Source organism: Thamnophis sirtalis, unplaced genomic scaffold, assembly GCF_051295495.1.
Source record: "Thamnophis sirtalis isolate CommonGarterSnake01/CBP01778 unplaced genomic scaffold, rThaSir2_p1.2 scaffold_6, whole genome shotgun sequence".
Taxonomy (NCBI): Eukaryota; Metazoa; Chordata; class Lepidosauria; order Squamata; family Natricidae; genus Thamnophis; species Thamnophis sirtalis.
This window is the reverse complement of record NW_028261386.1, coordinates 47,973,709-47,993,560: the sequence shown is the minus strand read 5'-3', so window position 1 is coordinate 47,993,560 and position 19,852 is coordinate 47,973,709. Positions and strand designations below refer to the sequence as shown.

At 36.3% G+C, this 19,852-nt stretch overlaps 1 protein-coding gene across 2 annotated transcripts in view; it reads right to left on the bottom strand.

Moving 5' to 3' along the window:
* Nucleotides 1-19,852, bottom strand: part of SPATA17 (spermatogenesis associated 17) — an 88,146-nt gene that overhangs the window by 46,815 nt on the left and 21,479 nt on the right. For both annotated transcript variants that reach the window (XM_014053490.2, XM_087717804.1), the window contains one exon: nt 9,845-9,968. In XM_014053490.2, the coding sequence (XP_013908965.1) occupies nt 9,845-9,968 (124 nt within the window). The remainder of the gene's footprint in view (nt 1-9,844; nt 9,969-19,852) is intronic.

Genomic DNA, 19,852 nt, shown 5'->3' with positions numbered 1-19,852 from the left:
ATGGATATCTTGTGTAATATTTTCAGTCCTATGGGTTTTTTTTCCAAACTGAGCAGATAATTTGTAAAGATCCATGTTTCTAATTTCCCTTTGATGATGATAATAAAGAGTTATGTTATTTGCTTTGAATCACAGGGCCTATTAACATTGCTTGAAAACAGAATACTGTATTAGGAAAGAATACGTATGTTTTTGGCTGATGGTTGCCCAACATATAGAAAAATACTACAAGCAGAGTTACCAGTTCTCCAATGTTCTGCTAATTGGACAAAGTCTAGAGATCTTTTGAGTATGCAATCAATTGATTCAGGGATAAAAATATATGAACATACATAATAACTTTAGCTACTGCAAATTCTAACAGGTGCTTAACAACATCTTTAAAATACATTCTAAAAAGCATTCATAGACATCTTTCTTCCTCAAAACATAGGAGTTAACTAAATGGTTGCAGGACATCAAAGTAGCCAATTCAGGCTGAACAGATGATGCTTGTGCTATATGTGGAAGGAACTAAGCATTTAAAAGACTTTATTTTTATACAGACCTAATCTACTGTAATTAGTCTGGGACAATAAGACATTAACCTATAAGGTTTGATCATGTTGTAGCTTGTCTAACTATGGTTTGCTTATCTAAACTTATCTAAGAAAAGCTTTTTGTTTATTTTCCAGCTCATTATTTTTAAAAAATGGAACATTGTAATAGTTTGCCTATCATTTATTTGCCTTTAACCATGAACTATTATGTGTGAATTTAAAAGCTTATTGTTAATTTGTTTCTGTGTGCAAGGTAAGTCATCTATCAGAAAACAAAAACAGTATGAAGCAAAACCAAATAGCAAAATGAAACTATTCTACAGACTAATCTGCTGTTACTGGTATTTTCATTTCCATCTTAGTTTGTTTGACAAGAGCCTGTTCACACCTTCCTAAGCCTCACAAATCATAAAGCCTAGCTTCTCTTCTCCCATTAGAGGAAAGGGAGATTTAAAGGGATCACAACAGTTATAATAGCATCTCAGCTTGAAGACATGTACAAAACACCACTTCACTCCCTATGGGATACCTTGACTTTTTCATCCCCAGATTGGAGATAAATACCTTGCAAAGTGAAGAGTTTTTATTTCTTTTCGGAAGAATATCTTCTGAAAGTTATTGTCTTGCTCTTTTTTTTGGGGTCATTCCAAATCATAACTGCAAGATCCAACAGTGACTGCAGATAGGTATTTCTAGTTGTCCTTCTCATATACTAATCATTATAGTCCTTAGGATCATAAAAAATTGCATACTGTATACATGTATATGCTAGACATACCTAGCTCCCTCAACTGTTCTTCGTGTGATTTAACCTCCAGATCCATTATCATCTTTATTGCTCTTCTTTGCACATTTTCTATGGTCTTAGCATCTTTTTTGTATCATGGTGATCAGAACTATACACAATATTCAAAGTGTGGCCTCACTAGTGCAGTATAAAGCAACAGTATCACTCCTTGTTATCTTGATGCCATCCCTCTGCTGATGCAGCCCAGGACACATTTTTTGGCAGCTGCAACACATTTCTGTCTCATACTTAAGCAGGGGACACTTAGATCCTTTTCACAGTTAATACTGTTTAGCTAGGTCCCATCTATTTTGTACCTCTGCATTTGTTTTTTCCTATCTAAGTGTAAGAGCTTACTTTTCTCACCACTGTACTGCATCTTGTTGGACAGGACCCAATGCCCAAATCCTTCTGGAACTTGAGCCTATCTTCCAAAGTAATAGCTATTCCCCCAGCTTGGTATTATTTGCAAGTTTGATGAGTTTCCTATCCCTTCAAGATCATTTATGAAGATGTTGAATAGTACTGAGCTCAAGACCCCATGCAACTCTCCATGTAGATACGTAAGTTCCATTGAGAACTACCTGCTGAGTACAGTTGGCCAGTCAATTGAGAATCCATCTAGTGGTGGTTCTATCTATCCCACATTGTTCTATCCTACCAAGAAGTAGGCTGTGGTCCACTTTACCAAATGCCTTGCTGAAATCAAAGTATATTATATTCATGGCATTTAACTTCTCTAATTTTAAAAAGGCAGTAAGGTTTGTCTTGCATTATCTGCTTTTAACAAACATATGCTGGCTTCTATTAATCACCTTGTTCATCCATATGTGTTTTGTATATGCTCACAAATCCTCCACTTATCTTTTCCAGGATTTTCCCAGATATTGATGTCAAGCTCATTAGCCTATAATTCCCTGGATCCATGCATATATATCACATAATAATGTTAAAAGTTTATGATCTTGTGTTGTTGCATTAGTACTTGCCCAGGGCCACATGTGACCAGTGGGCTGAAGGTTGGTCACAACTGATCTAGAATAAGTACAATGTTGCTATGAGACAGTTCTGAGTGATACATATAAAGTCCTTTAAAATTAAGTAAATCAGCTTTCCAAGACATGTAGTGGATTTCTAAAATTTGAGATCAAAGTAGTAAATCAAGTTTCATTGATATCTAAATGGCTGTGGACATTTGCATATGGAGGTCTAAGAAAATATATTAAAGAAAGATCCACATGTAACAGCTCCACTCAAGAGAAGAAATGCTAGCTCACTGCTAGAAGCCCTCCTTAAGTTGCCAAAAAGAGGGAAGAATATTAGGAGTTTTGTTCATATAATAAACTGTTAAAAGTTCAGTTAGCAAGCACATTCATGGCATTACTTTTCTTTCTATTTAGTGCCTGAGGCTTATTGTGTTATCTAACCTGGAATAACCACTTTTTTAGACTTTATAATCCATGAAAAGCCTTGGTTAGAATGTTCAAATGAAACGGTTGGTACAATATGCAAGGCTAATGTACTATAGGAAATTGAATGACTGGGAGAAGTAGATCCTCAAAGATTCCTTTTTTAAAGTCTATGCTCTGTACTTTGTGCCTACTCAACATTCTTTATAACAGGATAGCATTGCTTCAGAAGTTGGGAGAGGAAAGTTATCTTTGTTATTCTAATTATCCCAGAAGAATATAGAAGTTCATTCATAGCGACCAACTTTCACAGATAAATTAGGACAGAAAACAGTCTCCAATGCATGGATAACTCTACATCAATACATTGTTCTACTCCTCCCATTACCGTAGGATCTAAAAATTACCTTTGAGGAAAATATCATTCATATGCGGACTGAACAGTGCTTCAGATTCAAATGCAACATGTTTCAGAATGCACAAAATGATGCACACAACACTTGTCTGCAACTCCTTAAATCAAATGTGTTATTTCATAGGATGACACTGCAGTTGTAGAAGGCAAACCCATAATCCTGAGAAAAAATAAAAGTGCTTTAAGGAGTTTCTTACTTCATAGTTATACTTCTTAAATTACAGTAAATAAATCCTGTGTATATGTTAGTATCAATCATTGTATCTGAGATCTGTGATAAAATTTGATGCCATCAAATTGGACCCAATTCCTAGCGACTATATGGCTAAAAACCTTCTATCACAGCAATTCACGACTTTTTCAGGTATATTTCAGTGATCCTCTATTTACATCTTATGTTCAAAGTAGGTGCGTTTTGGCTTGCTAATGATTGCTTTAAAGAAACAATATATTTTCTTGCAATCCATGGTTCTATTATTAATTTTTTCAAAATCCTTAATTCAAATTCGAATGCTTTTGCTTTCACTTTTATCCTAATATATAGGTTCATAGCCCTACACTACCACTGAGAAAACCATGGCTTTAACTATTCTGATCCTTGTTGTCATAGAAATATCCTTCACCCTTATCTAAATTTGTCGCTGCCTTTCTCCCTTGGATTAATCTCCTCTTTACTTCTCTAGCATGCTGTCTATCTTTATCTATTATTGAGTGTCAGAAAACAAAACAATATACCACCTTCACTTCTTCATTGTCAAATGCAAATTCCCTAAGCAGGCTAGTTAACATTCCTTTAGTTTTCTTATTAAATATTAACCCACATTTTTCACTATCTAATTTTGCTTTCCTAAGAGCAATTCCTGAGCTGTTCCTTTCACCAGTAAGTGAAAATTTAGTCTTCTAAATCTTTGCTTTCAGTTAACATATTATGATCTGCATATTTTCAATTCTTAATGTTTGAGTCACCACTTACTTGTCGCCACTTACAATTTTACTATGCTGATATTCATTGTAGGGTTAAACAAATAGGATAACATTAATATTTATCCCATTGTCTTTCTTATTCTGCACCCTCCTATTTCTCCAAATTCAATCTTTACAGTATCTTCTTTTTCATTGTAATAGTAGGTGGTGCTTAACTATGTTTTAATTTTTTTTAAAAAAACCTGCATAATATTATCATATTGAAGAACTGAAGCTAAAAAGCTACTAAAGTCTTTATGACAATGATTTAAAAAATGTATATACAGAACACCTATATAATTTGTTTTACTTAGTATATATTCACATTATGAGAAAATAGAAAACCAGATTGCAAAAATGCAAAAGAATAGAGAGATTCAACTGAAATATTTCCTAGAAATGGAAATGCTGAATCAACACTGACCAATGCACTTCATCATAATTATCAGGACATACTATTGCCAAGGGATTTATAAAAATCCCACTCAGCAAATAATTGCCTTGCTGTTAGGAGATAGTCAAGAGTGTTAACACACTGTCACGAACCAGAATTTAGTCAGATATTCCACATTCAATTACTCTTGCTGAGAACAGAAAAAAGCATGATAGTCTTTCAGCCACTACAATTATGCCTCCACAAGAATTCCACTGAACATTCCTGCTAATCTCCAGTTAGAAAAGTGGGTTTTAGATGTATTTCTGATGGGAGATATGATAAAAGAATCATCAAAGATGGGGGAGATCCTGATGTCAGCAGATCATGCCTATCTGACCAGAAGAAGATCAGGAGAAAGGAGACCAGCATTCTGCAGGTCTGAGTGATCATTGGTTAAGTGACAATAAAGGGATGAAGGGATTTAGGGGCAGCTGAGGCCTAAGTAAGAAGAAACTCCCATGGCAAGTAAGAAAATCATTAACACAGGGATGGTCTATTCTAGAGTTAGAAAGAGTCTCTATATTTAATGTAATCTTTTAACTTTACCAATATTCAAATGAAATGATAAACAAAATTAACAATATGTCTGTATATAAAAATGGAGAGACATCAGATTTTTCCAGTGAATATCCAAGCAATCTGTTACTTGTGGGAAATTTGATATTTACTTTGGTACTCAAAACCTAAGGATTGATCTATGATTCTGATTGGATATGTAATATTTATATTAAATGAGCTTTTTGTCATGCTTATTACAATCGTATTATCCCAAGTAATAAAAGGGATAAGCAGATATGTATTCTCATGCTATTTACAGTATATCTTTTGAGCTGCCTAGAATCTTGGAAAGATTTACTACTAGTTTACATGTACATGAAATCTTTTTAACTCAATCTAAATATGGCTATTAATGTTGATGTTTTTCCCCTAAAGAGGACCATTTTCATAACAGATCTGCCAACATCTAGAAACGAGTAGAATAATAAATAAAAGTCAGCATTGGTTTGTTAAAACTTATTTCATTCTTCAACATAGTGACTAAATCAGGAGACCAACGAAATATTGTGGACATTATATATTTAGACTTAAGTAAGGCATTCCACAAAATAGACCACAACCTACTTCTTCATAAGCTAGAAAAAAGTGGGATAGATTTCATTACCATCAAATGGATTTGTAACTGGCTGACAAACTTTATTCAATGAGTAGTCCTTAATGATACTACATCTACATAGAGAGAAGTAAACAGTGGGAAACCACAAGTTTCCATCTTAGATCCAGTACTCTTCAATATCTTCACAAACAACTTAGATGAGGGAATATAAGGGGAACTTACTTGACAGACTTGAACACTGGGTCCTATCTAACAAAATGAAATTCAATGTAGAGAAAAGTAAAATCTTATATTTAGGCAAGAAAAACCAAAAGTACAAATATAGATTGAGTGAAACCAGGCTTAATAGCAGTAATGATGAGTCTTAGTGGACAATCAATTAAATATGAGGCAACAGTGTGTGGCAGCAGCCAAAAAAGCCAATGAAATTCTAAGTTGCATTAACAGAAGGATACAATCAAGATCAAGTGAGGTACTAATAACACTCTATAAAGCCTTAGTAAGACCACACATAGAATTCTGCATCCAGTTTTGGTCACTACACTATAAAAAGATGTTGAGACTCTAGAAAGAGTGCAGAGAAGAGTAATCGATATGATTAAGGGACTGGAGGCTAAAACATATGATGAACAATTGCAGGAACTGGGCATGGCTAGTTTAGTGAAGACAAGGATTAGAGGAGACATGATAGCAGTGTTCCAATATTTGAGGGTCAAGCTATTTTCCAAAGCACCTGAAGGCCAGAAAAGGAATAATGGATGGAAACTGAACAAGGAGAGATTCAACCTGGAAATAAGGAGAAATTTTCTGACAGTGAAAGCAATCAACCAGTGGAACAGCTTGACTTCAAAAGTTGTGGGAGCTTCATCAATGGAAGCTTTCAAGAAGAAACTGGACTGCCATCTGTCAGAAATAGTGTAGGTTCTTCTGCTTGGGAGGGGGTTGGACTAGATGACCTATAAGGTCCCTTCCAACTCTGTTAATTTGTTAATTTTATAGATGTCCAGCCAGTTTTTCCTAGAATCAGTCACATGCAGAGAATGAAATAGAAGAGGATAACCAGCAGCAAAATAGATGGACTGAGTTACAATGGCAATTAGTGCTGTATTTGGAGACTTAAGAGAACAGGTTAGGGATAGCCTGTCAAGAAGAAACTCTATGCATGTGGTCACTATGAGTTGAAAATGACTTGATAGCACAGAATCAATCTTTTTTTTCTTCCTTTATATTGCTAGATGAAAAGCATTTTCTCAAGAATTCTTCAACTAGTATTTAAATATCCACACTAGAAAATTGCATTTTGTTGTTGCCATTTTCAGATTAAGGATCTATTCATGTCCATATTTTTCAGTACTTCAAAAGTGAGCAGTCAACTAAAATTGGATCAACAGCCATTTCCTCAAGCCCCCCCCCCCCTCTCCAAAAAAAGAGAAGAGGAAACAAAACTGGACAGAATTTAGATTTTACCTGATTATATATCCTGTACTGCCATGAACCATTTTACCTATAATATATTGATTACTTTTACTGGATTATTTAAAAGTGAAAAGCAATGTGAGCATATCATTTTTGTTTTTAGTTTTTGAAAGCCTACATCAATGTAGCTATAATGAACAACTCAGCTGTTTTAAATCCAGAAATAGTGTAAAAATAAACTTGTATAAATAGAATTGTTTTACAAATCAAAGTACTAGAATTAGCTTTCATGCAGGGTTTAGCTACAAGGACATTACTTAATAAAACATAAAAACTAATATTCTGACTATTTTTGTAGTTCTAATGCTACTACTGCTATTGATAAAAGCATTTGAATCAATATTTTAAATAGATCAACATTTTTGAAAAGCAGACTTACAACATAAACTTTACTGAGAAAATAGGAAAAGACACCTCTATAAGCCCCAAACACAAGAAAAAGAAATATTACATTCATTTTCCATTTTTGTTCATTCAAGGTTCAAAACTGTATATAATTTATGTTCAGTTAATAAAAGCCTTAACTCTAAAGTGTAATTTCCTCGTGTTTCCTACTGTTTCATTTTAAAATGGTTATTCATTTTCCCATATTTGATTTGTCATAAAAATAAACTTTTTATGCAGTCATTACCAAAATAATAAAATAGGAATAGTTTGTGAGGAACAAATGGTTCATATTTTTTGTTAACAAAGCTCCTTTTGTAAATAAATATAAATAATAAAAACAAATGAAGAAAAATATTAAGTAAATTCGAATTATATATTTCAAATCTTGTCAAATCAACAGAAATAGATATGTAAAAAGAGATTTTTTGTACTCTATGGGAGCATTTTTCAGTGCAATTATCTTGCACAAGGCAACCAGTAGGTGGAGCAGATAACATAATTTATGACTTGGGAAACATTGGCAAAGATTTCATAGCAGGTTTTTTCATAATTACAAGGATCATGAAGAAAGAATTTTCTTCAAACAAAGGAAGGCTTAAATGTGTTAGGTGTTACTTGACTAGTTATTGAAACCAAAGATAAACGAAGAACGTTGATTAAAAGCTCAATATTTCATAAGTATCAAGTTTTAGAGCTTGTCATTTATTTCTTCAGGCATCATCCGCTTCTAATGTGAGTTTTAATCAAAGTACAATTCTGATTCTATTTTTAACTTCTTTTCATGCTTATTTAATACCAGCTTTAAGCACACTGAAAAAGTAATGTAAAGAAATATAAAAAATCTGTATACTATAATGGATGCAAATAATTTCATTTCTTGAATAATATTTGCATTAACATGTTGTCCACGAGATCATAGTGAATGTGTAATACATTTCTATTTTGCAAAAATAATTGGGCAAGTGGGGGGGAGGTTAAAATTTGAAATGCCAGTTCTTAAGTAGTATCTCAATGAATACATTATATTTTCAGACACAATCATGATTTTTGCATGTTTATTCCCCAAACAGCTAACAAATGTAAACTACACTAAATTTGTTTTTGAACTTTTCTTCCAAACCATACATTTTCAATTTCCACATTAACTTTAAGGATGCTGATCTTCTGCCCTGAGTCCATTTTTCCATTTCCCCCTTCTATTTAGAGGTTATTATACATTCTAGTTAAAGTTTTAAAACAACATGACATGTTTCTTTTGCAGGGTGATTATTTTCACAGTGCTCTTTCTGGCAGCATATGAATAATTCATTCTTAATAATATTCATGTACTAATTAGTCTTTTCTTCTGTTTCTTCACAAACAAACCTTGATTTCACTAAATTTACAATTAAAATAACTAATTTCTACTAATCAGTTCACTTTCCCATAATTAATTGCCATGCAGCTTATATAAACAAACTCCACCATTACTTATTCATGATCGATGTGACAGAGAGAAAAAAAGGGTGAGACAATTTTGGTTATGAAAGCACTTGACATTGTGATTGATCCTTGATTGTAGGAATGACACTTGTTAAGCAGCAAGTGCACATGCTTTTATAAAAAAAACCACTAATATTCAATAATAAATTTGCTTAATAAAGATTGAAATAATTGTGCTGCATTTCCTAAATATAAATAGGTGGTACCTACAAACATTTATTCTCACCGATGAAAAATCAGATTTAAAAAGAGGAACACTTCCCATATCAAACAACTTTTCAGAACTGAAACATGTTTCTGAGGGAGTAACTAAATACTTTCAACAGCCATAAAGGAACAATGAAATTGTGCGGAGCCTCAAAGAGCTCTCCAGAAAGTTTTTAAAAGACATCTTAGACTTACAATTTAATTCAAACACCACAGTAAAGGAAAGTAATTCTGATCCAAACTTCAGTTCAATTAAAATTAAAAAAAAATCAAATAGCTCTTTGGCTTAATAACTAGCTTTTGACAACTGAGATAACACAACAATAAGCCAGTCAAAATGAGTTTTTAAAGTGAGGTTATGCCCTTCCTGTTGTGTTATCACAGTGGCAAATCAAACTGCTGACTTGGGCTCTTTCTGCCAGCCCTGCTAATGCTGTCTCTATGAAGCTGCTGTCACGCAGCAGTCATGGTACCTGCTCTCGCCTATAGAAATGCACTAAATTGAACTCGAAGTAGTGCCTTTGTGATATCTTTTCAACAAGTCATGTCCCATTCAGCCTGCTAGTTTATCTTTGTCAAGCTAGGGGTCCCAGTGGTTTGCATGAGCTGTCAGGGACAGGTACACCAACCTGCTGAGTGCTAAGGAGGTAATGCATCTTTCGAGCTAGGTAATCCTTTTTCTTTTTTTCCCTTTCAAGAGCTTTTTTCACGTCTTCTTTCTCCTTCATCTCTGCAAACTCTTCTAGTTCTTTCCTGCATCAAAACAATTTTCCATATTACTTGTTTTTGAAAAACAGATGATTATAAAAATTTAAAAAACCCTTTTTTATAGCCTTTCTCTCCCAGTGATGATGATATGCTGATTCTGTTTATTGAAGTCATCAACTTCAGAACCTGCTAAGTCAATTTAGCAATGCAGACCTCGTAGTGTTAGAACAAAAGCAGGACAGCAGCATTCTATCAGTGTGCTGCTAATGTCTGACCTTTTTGTGTGATTTAGCTACATGCATGTTTTAGATTTTTTTATCCAGATTAAAAAAAAAGTTTCCTCAGAAACTAGATATAAGGATTTTAATTTCACTAATTCTGAAATATAAACTAATGTTCTAATTTTGGGGAAGAACTAAGAAAAAGAAATAAAATATTCTATGTAGTGTTGGAACATGAAGGAATCATACAGTACTGGCATGCATTTTGGAAGGGTAAGCAGCATTACAACAGAGTACACAGATCTTAAAATGAAATATTTAGGTGAGTGTGCAACATATATGTAGTAATTATAGGCAATTGTTATAGGGCTTGCAAGCAAGGAAATATCTGTCCTATTATTCATTAAGCCTCTATCTATTTTTCTGTGGTAGAAGGTGTCAGGAAATAGAAGAAAGATAAGACAGAATTCTATGAGAATTTGACATTGTAGCCAGTTTATAAAAATTCAAATAGCAGGACTGAGAAAGTTCTTTTCCAGGGGCATTGTATAACTGCTCTTTGATCCTTGATTTCAGAGTCTAGTTCAGTAAAAATACAGTTAAAGGACATTCTCTTTACCTCTTTACTCATTAACTCTTTTCTCTTTTGTATTAAAATATTGTACAGAACATTTATAGAAACATTGAAGTATCTTGAAGTTTAAATGTGAATAATACTATTGATGATACTGTACAATGGCATGCCCCTCCCCGCACATATATAGCCGTACACATACATATCAAAGTAATAGTTTAATTAACATTTGTTGGTAGTGGTATTAAGAAAGAGCTAATTTAAATTAACCTTGTATGTGAAAGACATAAATTTTGTTCAGTGAAGTATGTAGATTTAATAAATGTTAATTAAGTATGTTATGACCTTTTTTCTGGGCATCTTACATAAAATACAATATGAAAAATAATTCACTTCCTGTAGGGTAAATATTTATAATACTTCAACATATTCCAAATCAATTAAAAACAGCAGACGCAATCCATATTCCATAGAACAATAACAATCCCTATTAATAGGCATCTATCTATATATAGTATATTTTAATATACTGGCTTTAATATACTGCTTAATATAGAGCTCTCAGAGCTGAAGAAGCTTCTTGTATGAGAAGTGAAATGTCTTCAAAGAAAAACCAGAAAGTCCAGGCCTCTTGAAAAAGCACCTTTGAAACAGACTTTTTTCTAAGCACATATTAATGATATCATCACACTTATCATTGATCCTTGATCTGTGAATGTCCCAATCACTTTTATGTACTTTCTCAATACATTCCCATTTATCAGACCATTATTTAAATAATCAGAATTATTTTCCTCTTTATTTATTAACTTGCATTACATTATCATAATTCAGAATATTGCAGAATCCTTCCCAAACCTTATCTCTGGTTCTTTGCTATCATAATTCACTAGAATTATAGAAGAGCCAAGGTGGCGCAGTGGTTAAATGCAGCACTGCAGGCTACTGCTAGATCAGCAGGTCAGCGGTTCAAATCTCACCGGCTCAGGGTTGACTCAGCCTTCCATCCTTCCGAGGTGGGTAAAATGAGGACCCAGATTGTTGGGGGCAATATGCTGACTCTCTGTAAACCGCTTAGAGAGGCCTGAAAGGCCTATGAAGCGGTATATAAGTCTACTGCTATATAGAACATGAAATTAGCACTGAAGTGTGGATTCCAACTTTCATATCCATCCAAAATCTAGATGATACCAATTCATAATTTCTGATCTTAGCAGCTAGACCTTTTTCTTTTCCCTTTCCCTGTATATATTCAACTTCACTCATAGATTACTTTCATTCAGTCTTATTATAACTTTTCCCCCTTGACTTGCTCACAACATACCGTGTTTCCCCAAAAATAAGTCTTATTTTCTTTTTACCTACAAAATATGGCTTGGGCTTTATTTTGGGGGGAGGGTTTATTGTTTTGGGATTGCTGGGCGGCTGCTCTCTTGCGAGACGGCTCTCAAAGAGCTGGGCACAGCCTCATGGGCGAATGGCTGTGTTGCGTTGTCGCAGCAGCGCAACACAACAGCCATGAAGTGGCTATGCTCATGAGCAGCCACCCGGCAAACCCCCTTTGCAGCCAGGCACAGCGCCATTCACTGACCTAGGGTATCGCCAAGGTGTGTGAATGCCTGTCCACTGTGGCCCGGCTCCCACGGCTTGGCGCCTTCCAAATGCCAGTGAATGGCACTCTGCACGGCTGGAGAGGGGGGTTGCGTGAGTGGCTGTTCCGCTCTCACTCACCCACCTCCCAGCCTCACGATGTATGGATTAGCTCTCATTATGGAACCAGGGCACCTCCGCCGCCATCCCAGCTTGGCTTTTTCAGTGGCTTCCAACCCAAGTCTTTCGGCGGTGGCCGCTCTGGGCGCACACTCTATAGTTGTACACTCTGCAGGCAGCTGGCCCACAACCATAGAGCATGCGCCCAGAGCAGCCACTGCCAAAAGACTTGGGTTGGAAGCCGCAGAAAAAGCCAAGCTGGGATGGTGGCGGCGGTGGAGGTGCCCTGGCTCCATAATGAGAGCTGGGACATGCATCGTGTGGCTGGGAGGTGGGCGAGCAAGAGCAGAACAGCTGCTCGCGCAACCCCCATTTCCAGCCGTGAAGAGCACCATTCACTGGCATTTGGAAGGCGCCAAGCCGCAGGAGCCGGGCGGCGATGAACAGGCACTCACGCGGCTTGGCAATACCCCTAGGTCAGTGAATGGCGCTGTGCCCGGCTGCAAAGGGGGTTTGCCGGGTGGCTGCTCATGAGCATGGTTGCTTCATGGCTGTTGTGTTGCGCTGCTGCGACAGTGCAACACAGCCATTCACCCATGAGGCTGTGCCCAGCTCTTTGTGAGCCCGCTCGCAAGAGAGCAGCTGCCTGGCAACCACACTCTTCAGTTGGGCAAAGTGCTGCTCACCAACCTAGTGGTATCCCGAAGGCGCCAAGCAACGTGATCACCTTTGCTTCACCTCAGGTTCCCGCGGCTTGGCACCTTCGGGATACTGCTAGGTTGGTGAGCGGCGCTCTGCCTGGCCAGAGGTGGGGGGTTGTCCAGGGGGCTTATATTTGTGCCCACCAGAAAAATGTGGCATGGCTGTATTATGAGGACATGTCGTATTTTTGGGGAAACACGGTATCTATTTCTCATTTTTCATAGTGTTTACATTTACCATAGTGTTTACCATTTACTTTGTTTAAATTCCAAGTTGCAATTACCTCCACTAGACCGATTAGATCCCACAGATTAGGCCTCCTCCAAATTCCATCCGCCGGCCAGTGTCGACTGGCGACTACCCGGAGGAGAGCCTTCTCTGTGGCTGCTCCGACCCTCTGGAACGAACTCCCCGTGGAGATTCGAACCCTCACCACCCTCCAGGCCTTCCGCAAAGCCCTTAAAACCTGGCTGTTCCGACAGGCCTGGGGCTAAAGAGCTGTTGCCCCCGTCTCGAATGGTATGACTGTCGTGTGTTTTAAATTATGCATTGTTATGTGTCGTTTTTTAAATTTTTGTCTGTATTCCCCTTCCCTGGTTTGAGTTGTGAGCCGCCCTGAGTCCCCTTCGGGGGAAAAGGGCGGCATATAAATATAATAAACAAACAAACAATAAACAAACAAGCAATGTTCTAGGAGTCATGGTCATCCCCAAATGGGCCCACATATATTGATTGCTTTGCTCATCATGACATAGGTCAATTAAACCATAGCATATAATACTTCTACTAAAATTGATAAAATGGGAATATATTAGCAGCCTTAACAAAACCAATAATATAGACAGTATTTCCCACTAATGATAAGGATAGCACTGGTCAGTGATAGCATTGTTTGACTAATACATTATAAGCACAACAAAATCTTGGACTTACCTCAAACATTCTTATATTATTCTAGGCAAGCTAGCATTTCTAATCGAGAAAATTAACATAGTGCCCAACTTGAAGGTACTGTATATGGAGAAAATTGTGAAATAAGGCAAAAAGAATAAACATGCATAATATTGCCTTATGTTTTAAAAGTTCTGAAGAATTAAAGCTTTTAATTAAATTAAAGGTACAGGATCAAATATTTCTTTAAGAGGTTGAACCTTCACAACATAATACTGCATCAGTTCTGTTGATAAGGAAGGGACAGAATGGCTGCTGATAACTAGAAGGAAATACAAGACTGAGAGGGCCTTGGATCAGATAGGCTCACTATACTACTTTGATAGAAGACTCTCTCTTACCGGGACTTGTAGAAGCTTCACAGCTAACTACACACTCATGGCAGGTGGTAGAATTATTCAAACAAATATTGAAACATGTGTGAATCAACTCTGTCTAGCCAAGAATTGGAGCATATGCAGCATGCTGCAATTCTAAATATTTCAACTGCTGTGATGAGATCTATTTATGTCAAAAGCACAATGTGGGAAAAATTCTATCAAAGCTACATAACACCCTCTAAAAATCTACATGCTGTTGTGTCTTTTTTAAAATTAAATATTAACCCATGGTGCATAGTATATGAACACATGCTAAGAAATCTTGCACATTTCCGCTAAATGTTCAAGATAAAAGTAAAACAAACAGAAATGAATTAAAGATAGAAGAAGATATTCTGTTTTGATCTCAGAATTTTTTTTTTTGTTGCCGCTTACTGTTAAAGGTTCCTTATACAATATTTCATACAAGGTTACTTATGAAACATACTGACATTTAAAAATCACCATGCTTTGCTTTTGCAGCAGTGTAATTTTTTTTCAACATAAGATTAAATTGCAAAATAAATGAATTACTTAGAGTGGCATGGCCCCCATTTTACCACACTTCTCTTGAAAATTGCTTATTAATATGAAAAAAGAAGTTGGAAAATAGCCTGTTTTACTTTATGCATAGCCTTTCGAGGTCTTAGTGCCTGAAGACCTGGAGTTCCTGCACATTTTAGATTGTGTTGGCAAGTGGGTACACTGACCTTTTTGACCTGCATCTCAAGGCTATTATTAATCGCTAAGTAACCTGGTAAAGCCAAACAAATTTGTTTCCATTGAAAGGATCTCTATCTGTGTCTGAGAATTTGTGCCGTACCAAATCAACCTCATTAACTGTGTCCACTTTTGACAAAGAACTAGGAGTTGGAGAGACTGGTGACCTTTCTTTGTCCTTAAAGAGCACAGCTCAGCCCTAAAATGTGAATAAAATGAACACTTTTGCAACAATATTATTAAACATAAAACATTTTCCAGTTTTTAAACAATTACACCTGTCAACATTGGTGCACATATCTCTTATTTAGTAATTATCATTTTTTAAAATTGCTGACTAGTCTTGGAAACCACTACCACTTTGAGTAGCTAATAAAAAGCATACAAAGGTATAGCTGTACATATTTCATGGACACACTATTTTTGTATTATGCTATTCTTCATAGATTTTCCAAATGCTCTGTATTAACTGTGAAAACTTAGGCTGTGCCAAAAAAGTGCTTAATAAAACAAAACACAACACAACACAATCTACTAAATAAATGATAGTTTTTACTCTTGAATATCATTACTATGTACAAATCCAAATTATTTTATTTATTTAGGAAATGTACATGGCTGTGTATGGGCAACGTATAAATAAACAAGAACAAAGTCCATATAAAAAGTCCATATAATTAAAACCAGCAATAAAAATTAAAAGGCAATCAGGAACCCTATTTTTTCTTATGGGAATTTCAATCAACATGGGCCCAATGCCCAAAGAAAGAATCAAAGTTTAGTGCCTCTCTGAAAACTAGCAGGATAAGGGCTAGCCGTATATTGGTGGGGAAAAGGAGTGTCATTCTAGAGAACAGATGATGCAATGAAAAAGACTCACATTGTGTACTATCAGTAACATTGCTCCAAGAAAGGGACCCAAAGGACATCCATCTTGCTAAAGCATATGGAGAAAACAAGTAATGTTGGGGTAAATTAGCAGAACTAAAATATGTAAATATAAATTTACTACATCATCCTTCCTCAGTCTGGTTCCTCCAGATGTACTGGACTTCATTTCTTTTTATCTCCTAGCCATAGAAGCTACTGGTCATACTAACTGAAGAGGAAAGGAAATAAACACCTGATTGAGAAACAAAGTAATATATAGATTTAGTTACAGAATGGATATGACGCTAGAATAGATAATACAGAAATGTGAGGTGTTCTTTTTTTCTATAAGGGTTTTAGACAATAGTAATTTCTATGCTGTTCAAATAAAAAAACCCTGGGAGTCTTGGAATAATTTAAATGACATAAAGCCATAAAACAAAAAATTGCAATAAAAGCATAAAATATACAACCACAGCTAACATATTAATAGCCAGATTTAAGAATTAAGATACAAAAGTGTAATGGAAGAAAATCATTTCAGATTTGTTCCTAAATTCCAACAAGGAAGAGATTATCTTTCTTTGGGGATAGGGAAAACTGTTCCACAGAATTGCGACAGGAACAAAAAAAGCACATTTTCAAGTATTCACCCCTTTAGTTTCACCCCAGAGCATGTCCCTTTGCAGGTGTTCTAATCTTGACCCAGAACTTAGCATTTCTAAGGAACATTGACCAAAGGGAGCTGAAGCAAGAATTCAGAGGTTTTAAAAGACAGCGCCAGGAAAAGATGTCATCCATTACAGTTGCTGTAACAACAGGATCCAAGCAGCACCTTGTGTAACATTTTCTGTCACACACCAAATCCTTAGAAGAAAGGCAAGAGTGTTTTTGTTTGTAATTTATGGATCCCAACATCTGGCATCCCATCTGTTTTAGCAGAAATATTTCTAGCATGTATGTTAGCTGTATTGTTTCCAAGAATCACCAACTGGAACATCATTTGCAATGCGATTAGATGGGTTCTAGTGGTAGCCTTCTGATTAGAAGGGCTTTCTTCTGAACATGCTTCAGTAACAACAGCCAGCCAATCACAGTCCGATGTCAGACCATGACTCAAAAGCAGTGGAACAAACAACATCCACACTAATTTTCATCACATAAAATGGTATTTAAAGACCAGTGCCCTGACAGATGAGCCCAATTCAAAGTGCACTGATGATGTCTCCTCGAATGATGACGAAACATTTGCAACTAAATTGCCAAGTTCGGTGCTCAGACCAACAGTCCAATTACCAATCTGAGCTACTTATATTCAAAAACATTTCAGAAGGGCTTTCTGTTCCACACTTAATACAAGGTCCTGCTGAAATCCATGTTTGCCATTATGTGCTGATTCTGGGCAGCAATTTTTCCAGATGCAATTCAAGGTGCTGGTTATTACCTTACAGCCCTAAATGACATGGCAGAAGTTAACAGTTTGGTATCACCTGAGAGTATCTATGCATTCCAACCATAGGTAGGATGGGTGCATGTCGGGTCCCTTCCCTTAAATGTAACAATCTAGTGGGACCTGGAAAACATGGCTCCTCTGCTGTTGACCTTATCGTGTGGAACCTTTTTACTAGAGATCCAGCAGGGCCACACCCTCCTTGTCTTTCTGAAACCTTGAACGTTGGCTTTTCCTCTAAGTGTTAAGGTAGCATGGAACCCAATAGGACAGTGAGGAAGAGTGTTGCTCTGGTATGCCATGAATTTTTATTGTGTTCTCATTATTTTTTATATTGATGGTTTGGAGACTTCTGTTTTTACTGTTTTGTGTACAGCCCATTTGTTGTGGTTGTTATGCAACATGGAGGCTATTAAAGCCAAAATAAATAAACATATCCTATCCTTTAAAACCATCTAAATTACTGGCTATCATATGTGAAATCAGAAGTTTAGCTATGAATTTATTAAAGCATTTTTATTGACGACGAATCTGTCCCCATTAGTTTCAATAGATGGTCTTGACTTCTGACATCAAGAACATGATCATCTGAAGTGCTCCTAGTGAAATATTCACTAAACTCTTGAAGCTTTGTTTTCTTTCAATCTGCTTTTCTACCTGAATAAATATTATTTTCTGCTTAGCTTTTCTTCTGCAAACAAAATAATTTCTGGGTATTTACACTCTATATAAAACACACATTTCCTATCCATCTCAAAAATAGTGGATTGTGACAGTTCAATTATCCTGACAATTACTTAGGAAAATCTATAGCAGATTAATCTGATCTATTATAGAGCTAGACTAGATGGGATTAAATTGCATGGTTGGCCATTATTTACTAAATAGCAGCTAGGCATAAAGGTGAATTAAAAACATTCTCTCTGTCTGCATATGCGTGTGTCTCTCATATGGGCTTGATCTTAAACCATCCTTATATTGGGGCAAAAAATCTGCTATGGGGGAAGAGGGTATAGGAACCAAGATGCAGTAAAGCAGGAATTCTCCAAGTTTGTAGTACCATGAACTTCTAAAATGATAAATGAATGTGTTGGTTGTTTCTACTCTAAAGGCTCCTGGAGGCCTAAAGTCCATATTAATCCCCAGGTTTTTTCTTTTAATGGCCTTAAAAAGCAATACCAGCACCACATATTTAATCTTATTTATAATGACAGTTTTGCAAATAATTTTAAGCCCACATACTTAACCTCTATGAGAATGGATGTTTATTAAACTTATATCCTCTTTTTATTAGTATATCAACGCATTAAATCACCTAGGAATTAGATAGAATTAATACATAAAAATGAATGTATTATTAAGGTGATTCATTTTCTTCAATATTATGTGTATTTTATTTAAACACATGCACATATATATATACACACACAGACACAGACGCAAACACACATACCACAAGTTTGAGCTTCCTTCAAGCCTACTACAAAATCTGCCTAATTATTGTGTAAACCACTTCCTCCACTCCTACTCACATTTATCACCTCCCTGCAATGTTCCTTCTAGCTTCTGATATGCTGCATGCTGAAGGGGGGAAATATTTTGTCCAGGTTTTCCCAAACCTAGCATAAATTCGTATGCCAAAAACAAGAATAAATTACATATAGATACAATACTGACATGTCAAAATATTTATGTATTTCTTAAAGTATGGAAACTAGAAAGCATAATAGCATGTCCTATACATGCTTGAAAGTTTTGTCCTCAAGTGGTTGCAGATTCCTGGCATCTGCTCTCTGCACTTTCTTTGACATCATTTTTAGAATTGACTTGGGAATTCTTTTTTTCCTAACTGTCCCAAAGTCACTCGGTGGCTTTCTGACTAATACTCAGCTTTAGATTACAATATAAACTCAGTAGTCACTGATAACTGCAAGCAATATTTGGTAACCATTTTTCCTTTCTTTTCCTTCCTACCAGAACAGAACAGAATACAGAGTTGGAAGGGACCTTGGAGGTCTGCTAGTCCAACTATTTGAGAGACTATTTGAGAGACCGCCTTCTGCCAATTACCTCCCTCCGTCCCATCAGATCGCATAGAGTAGGCCTCCTCCGAATTCCATCTGCCAGTCAGTGCCGACTGGCGACTACGCGGAGGAGAGCCTTCTCAGTTGCAGCTCCGACGCTATGGAACAATCTCCCCGTGGAGATTCGCACCCTCACCACCGTCCAGGCCTTCCGCACAGCCCTCAAGATCTGGCTATCCCGTCAGGCCTGGGGATAAGACTTTACTCTCGCCCCTCCCGAATGTTGTGTTTTTACCATTAATTATTTTTACTCACATTTTCTTTTTGTGTTTTGTTCTGCACTCCCCT